This window comes from Panicum hallii, chromosome 3 (genome assembly GCF_002211085.1).
Source record: "Panicum hallii strain FIL2 chromosome 3, PHallii_v3.1, whole genome shotgun sequence".
In the NCBI taxonomy this organism is placed as follows: domain Eukaryota; kingdom Viridiplantae; phylum Streptophyta; class Magnoliopsida; order Poales; family Poaceae; genus Panicum; species Panicum hallii.
In genome coordinates, this window is record NC_038044.1 from 15,648,011 (window position 1) to 15,654,949 (window position 6,939).

At 54.8% G+C, this 6,939-nt stretch overlaps 1 protein-coding gene across 1 annotated transcript; it reads left to right on the forward strand.

The window, feature by feature from the left end:
• The first annotated feature begins 293 nt into the window (after positions 1-293).
• On the forward strand, positions 294-2,380 carry LOC112885018 (polygalacturonase-like). The gene is made up of 3 exons (XM_025950684.1): positions 294-891; positions 1,420-1,490; positions 2,046-2,380. The coding sequence occupies exons 1-3, from the start codon at positions 738-740 to the stop codon at positions 2,250-2,252; spliced, it is 432 nt and encodes a 143-aa protein (XP_025806469.1). The 5' UTR covers positions 294-737; the 3' UTR covers positions 2,253-2,380.
• Positions 2,381-6,939: the final 4,559 nt, after the last annotated feature.

Genomic DNA, 6,939 nt, shown 5'->3' on the forward strand with positions numbered 1-6,939 from the left:
ATGCGCCCTTCATGATGATCAGTTACAGTGTCTCTTTTCTCTCCTTTTTTTGAAGAAGAGAAGATCATTTGCAATGTCTGAAACGTGTGCAGTCCCTGTAGCAGTTTATTAGTTATTCATGGTATATTAATATATGTTAGTATATACAGGTGCATTGCAGGTGAAATTAAAATGCTAGAGGCGGGAAGGATTACAGGTGCATTACGGGTAGGGGCAGCGCGTCCCGTTATAGAAGAAAACAGCTCGAGCCCACGATCCACGGAGCGCACGCAAAGCGGGCCGTACAAAGCGGCTTAGGTGCGGTGGCGGGGCGGCAGCGTCCCGGAGCGCGCCGTGCTAGTATTACGCAGCGTACGCCTGCTGCTTTGCGTGCGCGCCCATGATGTTAATAAATCCCCGCCGTGCGTGCCGGAGCTAGCCGCTATATCAGCTGCCCGGGGGGAGCTGGAGTGCGACGCCGATGTGACGCGGCTACAGTGCTGGCGACACCGGCCGGGCAAGCAGGCGGGCAGAGCCTCCTCGCGTTCGCGTCCGCTCATCACCGCCACCATCATCAACATCTATCCCCTCAGCGCCCCCCGTGTCCCGCTCGCGCCCCGGCCCCCGGCCGCTTCCGGTTCCGCATTTGGCTGCTGGCTACTTGCTTCCTTCGCCATTCGTTGCAGCGAGCTCCGATCCGCGCTAGCTGGAGAGCTAGCTAGCTGAGGTTGAGGCAAGAGATCGAGGTGGTTCGGGTGATGATGCCACCGTTGCTCATGGGGAGGGGGAGGCCGGGGCGGTGGCGGTGGCAGGGGAGGTCCGCCCGGAGCCTCGGCGTCGTCGCCTGGGCCTTCGCGGTGGCCGCGGCCCTCGTCGTCTCCCTCTGCTTCGTCGGCGGCGCGCTCGCTTCGGGTAAGCCGAGCTACCTCCTTTGTTCTCTCTCTCTCTCTCTCTCTCTCTCTCTCTCTCTCTCTCTCTCTCTCTCTCTCTCTCTCTCTCTCTCTCTCTCTCCTCGTTCGCGCGCGCGCGCGCGCGCGCGTGTAAAGATAGCTAGCTAGTTAGCTCGCTTTGGTCATCTTTTGCACAGAAAATAATGTTCAAGATATGTTCTTCGGAAGGTATTTCGGAAAAATGTTCTTCGGAAGAAGAAAAAAAAAACTTCATCTTTCTTGTGAGTTCGTTGGTGGAAGTACGGAGACTCTCGACTTCTTGCTGCATTTCCTCGGTTTTCTTTACAGATATTCTCGACCTCTTGTTGCATCTTACAGAACTGGCTGCAGGACTACGCACAGATGCAGTTTGCTGAGATGCTTGAGAGGAAATCCCGCACTGGATATAGAGAGCTGAGAGCATGCATGTTCTGCTAGCTGCAGCTTCCCTGTTCTAGCGCAATGCTGTACTTGGTGACCACTCATTTCAGTCCCCTCCTCCGTGAAACAGATCTCCGGAGGAAGACGGAGGAAGCGGCGGCGGCAGGAGCCCACCCCGGTGATCAGGCGGTGGTAACCGAGGTACGCGCGTCGATGCTCGTCCCGTTCCGTTCACGCAGAACACGGCACCGCACTGCTGCATCTGGGCCTCCGTACGTGGAAGGAGCTCGGAGGAAGACCGACCACCGTGTCCACAGCCCGGCTGTACCGTACTGCTCCGGGCACCGCCGCGCTGGCCTCAGCTCATGCGGCGGCAGATGGCATGTCAAAATCGCACGCACGTACGTACGGTCCCAAATGGCCGCGCGGACAAGCATCGATCTCCCATGCAGAGGTCGTGATCCGCTCGCGAAATGCCCCTCCCTCCAGTCCGCCGGTCACGATCACCACTGCGGCGTGCGCCTGGCAGCCTCACGGCGGCGTGCGTTCCCTCCCGACAGACCTTCCACAGCGGCGGGGCGCCGCCGGGCGAGTAGTGACCAGGCCATACCTCGCTGCCCGTACATCGCGTCATTGCTGATTATTGGGGCAATCAGCACCGGTGTACTAGCTTGTAGGGCAGGGACCATGCTTGGGCTGAAGCTTGATAGAACTGCTGCTGCTGATATGGTTCTTCGTGCGTGCCTGTGGGTGCAGGTGCGGGAGGCGGTGTACTCCTACGCCGGCCGGCGGCTGCTGTCGGGTGGTCCGGGGTCACACCCGCCGCGGTGCACGTCCAAGTGCGGCAGCTGCAGCCCCTGCTACCCGGTGCACGTGTCCGTGCCGCCGGGGGTGCTCGTCACCACCGAGTACTACCCGGAGGCGTGGCGGTGCAAGTGCCGGAACCAGCTCTACATGCCGTGACTGAGCGCGCGGCTCGCCGTCACAAGCCCGTCCGGCGCGTGAACAACCACCCCAACAAGCGCGCGCGGGAGGCGAGGACCAGCCTGAACCACGGCGCCTGCCCACACGGCGATCGTGGCGCCGGCCGCCGGCTTACGCGCTGCGCAGCGCCGGCCGCGCGCGTGCGCACGCGTGGGCCACAGCATGAGTCTCGTGGCACGAGCGGGTTCGTGCGTGCGCGCGCGCGCCTTCGACCGGCGCCGGCGGGGCGCGCGATCGAGGCCGCTCGTGGTGGTGTGCCCTACCGTGGCCGGCCGGCGGGGCAGGGGGGATCGGGACAGGCCTGCTGCGGCGCTTGTCCGCGAGCCACGCTGCCGTGTAGGTGTAGCGCTTGCGTCGCCATGCCCCGCATCGCTGCGGCTCGGGCAGCCCGCCGCGGCCCTACCACGAGGCGCGCACGCCGCGCCGGCAGGCAGGCAGAGAGGCAGGGCGCCCGCCCGTGGTAAAGAAAGCTGCGGCTGTTTTCTCTCCGCCCCCCGGCGGCACTGTTCATATGATTTTGTCTACGCCTTTCTTGGGTAGTTAAAAAAAAAATCCCTACTCTGTGGTTCCATGATCTTGTTACTTGCTGAGCTGCTGTTGCATTCTCACGTTACGGAAATTCCTGGCAGAAAAGCCGGCAACTCCCGCACCCCGCGCGACACGAGCCGTAGCCGTGCTTGCATGGCGCGTCTGAGACTGAGAGCGGCGCAGGGCGGCCAATCCGGCGCGTTTGCTGGTGGATCTTACCGGTCGGCAACCGCTTGCATGGCATTGGCAATGGCACACAGCGCAACCTGCAGGTGTACAACGCGTGCGGCAGTTTTCAGGCCCCGTCTCGTCAGCAGCCGGCGCCGCTCTCGGCGTGCGTTTGATGTGAGTGAGATGGTAAAAAACTCGGCAAAGTCACGGCCAGGTTGCACCTGCCAGGGCCCATGGTAAGGCCAGACCACCCCACCCCCGTGCGTTCTCTGCAGCTGATCTGGTACAGGTGGGGTGGTGTCCGCGGGGAAGACGACACGCATCGGCAGTACCGTCGCCACAGTGTCTCGCACCTAATTTAATGTCCGCGCGGTCGAGATCGATCTAGTAGATCGACGAGCCGCGACAAACCCAGGTCGGATAACATTCGGCCCAACAAGATCGCCGCTCGCACCGTATTCGAGAGCCCTAACTGGTAAGACCACGACAAATGAGGGGCCGTACCGCAAACTGAAACCAACGTGGTGCGGATTTTTGCTGTTTCATGGGATAACAAGATCAAGTGGCTTAAGGAAAGGACATAATCGGATGCAAAGAATCGCATAGTTTTGGACTCTAGAAACTGGCATATGTGAGAACCGCCCAATTTAATATCATTTTAAGCGAAACCGTCGGTTCTTATCATGAAGATGAGAGTTAACTCACGCTCGCACCAATAGCGCGCCACGGCTTAACCCACATCTAAACTCCCAAGAACCAACTTAACTTTTAGCCAAAAATAATATTAAACCCGGTAGTCCCGGTATGTGCTCCAACATATGCCCAATATCACGCACATGCACATACCGTCACAAGCTCATACATCACCATTGATCCATAAAGAGCAAATTTTAATACAAAGTTAAGCCATTAACCATTACAACATTGACATAAGGGAAGGTTCCAAATCTGAATTTTAAGGTTCAATAAAGGATATAAGCCTCAGGCTCACAATAACATAGAAGAGATAAGAACCATAAGGTTTAATGTTTATCATGATAACCCCAAGTACGACACGCAGCGGAAAATATAATGATAGATAATATTAATGGCGTCTTGCTCAAGGACACCATTGACCATATTGGCCTATTCCTCGCCCACGCCGGGTTCGGCGGGGTAGAAATGGCCAAACACCACTTCCGGCTCACCTGCAACTTAGTGTAACAAAGCAACATGAGTACAAAGGTACTCGCAAGACTTACGCGAATAAATAAATCAAGAAAAATGCATATGAAGGCTCACAAAAAGGCTTTAGGGTTAAGTAAATTAAATAAGCATGAGCTCCTTAACTCCACCATCTAGCCTCCTAGCATTTTAATTAGCTTGCCCAACCCACCTCAAGTTTTAGTTAATTAGATAACTCAAATCCTAAGCATCAACAAGAGGGAACGTAACATGCAACCAACCATTTGACCAAAACTTCTACGAAGATTTCGTAGGATAAAGAGCTTGCTCATAACCGAGAGCGCGGCAATTCGAATTGATTCATTAACCTTGCAAGGGTCTACATCTTTACCCACACGACACAAGGACCATGCGACTCACCCAACCGATCACGTGAGGTGAGGGGGTACTCGCATCAACCTTTCCCGACAAGTTGTAATCGTTGAACATCACGCCTAACTTGCGCGGAGAGTTACCTAGGTCCACCGGGGACACCCCTAAGCCTCTCTACAAATCCCTACGGCCACGCATCTACGACCGTGCATCAACGATTAGAACTAGAGGGTATTCGGTTTATCCACCCCATGAATGGATATGTGGTAGTACGATAAGTGCTCAATTTCCAAGGTCATCCACGGACGGTCCTTAATCGGTTCAAGCAGACTAAACCTCCGAGACTCCTTTCTCTAGGCCCTACCTTCCGCTCAAACCTTAAAACTACACTTCCAAATCGACCGATCCAAACCAACAACCCGACACCGGACATCATGATTAAGATAATAAAAAGTGGGTGAGACAAGTGATCCTATTCCAATTTTTCCTAAAAGATATCTACCAACTCTAGGCACGGCTAAGCATTTAGTTAATTAGGTCGCAACTAGCTACATGTGCCAAGGGCATGGATATACAAAATCAAGAGAGGACATTGCATGAAAATAGGACCAGCGATGCAATAGATAAATATTTAACATAAACATAGATACCCCAAGTGAAATAACTAATTTTAAGCAAGTTAAGTAGGTCAAGGAATCATACTTAGCTGCTTGTCTTGGTTCTCTTCTTATTCAACAACACACTCGGCTCCCGGCTCGGTCTCAACGAACTCGGTGGGCTCAACGGGTGCGTCCTCCGGCGTCTCGGTCACTAAAATGCATGAATGATATGTATGCATTAGGATGATGCTAATGATATGAAAAGAGATGGCATGATATGGAATGGAAATGAAGTAACACTTAACACAAGGAGGCACGCAAGCAACGTACATGAAGCTCGATCAATCAATTAAATTCTAAGCCCGAAGGCGAACTTGCTCATGCAACAAAATAGCAAGAATAAATCATGATGTAATTTCTGCACACAGGGGATCTCAAGAGAAAATAATGAGAGATGAGTTTGCATCAAAAACATATTTGTGGAATTACTTAGGTTATTTGTAAGTTTTAGCTACTAGAATCAAGTTAAATCTAAAAAGCCATGCAAAGCATTTTCCAAAAATCCTAATAAAATTACCAGGGGTACAAGACATGATAAAAAAGATAACAGAAGTAGTTTTATCATTTTATCACTTTTCCATCCAAAGTTACACAATAAACAATTTTGCAGGCAGCAAAACCAAAAATGCATTAAAACCCTACCAAAAAGCCTAGGATCATTTACACAAGCTGCACCATGAGATAAAGCATTTCATCAGAAATTTAACAAGATTTAGCTTAGCATTTTTAAAGCATCACACAACAAGATTAACAATTAACTTGGTTTAGCAAGAAAAAACTATAACTCAAGGTACAGGACTCTAACATGCATAAATTTAATTTATCTAAGTAGACCTATTACAGAGGATTCAAACAAAACAAATTTCATAATTTTTGGAGATCTACAACAATTTATATGCAATTTACAAGAAACAGCATGAAATAACGGGGTGAAACGTAGGGAAAAAGGCTAGAGCCACCTGGATCCGGCACTCCCGGGCGCCGACAGGTGGGCCCAGGCTGCCAGCCCCGGGCCGGGCGAAGTCAAGGCCGGCTGCGGCCTTGACCCGCCACGAGGGGCGCCAGCACGCGCCCACGACGCGGCCCGCGCGCGCGGTCCGCGCGGGCGCACGACGTCACGGCGGCGACCGACGGAGCGCGGCCACGAGGGGCGAACGGAGCGGGGCAACGCGCGCACGAGGGGCGCGGCGCGACGGGGAAACTCACCCGCAGCGCCGGCGGGCGGAGCGAGGCGGCGAGCGGTGGCGCGACGGAGTGCGGCGGCGGCGGGAAGAGGCGGGCGTGGGGGAGGCGATTGAGCCGGGGAGAGAGGCGGCGAAGGGCTGGGGCCGGGTGCGGAGGAGGAGGGGGTGGTGCACGTGCGCGGAATCGGGCGGAGGTGAAGCGGCGGCGGCGGATTGCGGCGGGGAGAGGAAGAGGCGTTCGGTGAGCTAGGGTTGGAGGGGAGAAGGAGAACGGCGCGATTTGAAGTGGGGAAGGGAAGAGAGAGCGGCGAGCGCAGGAAACGAGGAGGCGGCGGCCACGCTGGACAGGCCAGCAGCCGCCGGCGTGCGCCACTGTGCGGGCGCCCAACGGGCGGGCGCAGAGGTGCGGGAGGCGCGGAGGGGGAGGCTGACGCGCGGGACCGAGCGCGCGGGAGAGAGAGGAGGCAGACAAGTGGGGCCGGGAGAAGGGGAAAAAGAAAAGACAACGCTTCAACTTGCAAATTCAAAACCATGCATTTCCCGGGCTCCAAAATTCACCAAATTTTATCTGAAGCAAGAACACACTAC

Excerpts from the sequence above, each read along its gene's own strand:
- LOC112885018 (XM_025950684.1), top strand. The coding sequence starts at position 738 with ATGATGCCACCGTTGCTCATGGGGAGGGGGAGGCCGGGGCGGTGGCGG. Across the intron at positions 892-1,419 it reads CGGCGGCGCGCTCGCTTCGG|ATCTCCGGAGGAAGACGGAG; the intron begins GTAAGCCGAGCT and ends TCCGTGAAACAG. Across the intron at positions 1,491-2,045 it reads ATCAGGCGGTGGTAACCGAG|GTGCGGGAGGCGGTGTACTC; the intron begins GTACGCGCGTCG and ends CTGTGGGTGCAG.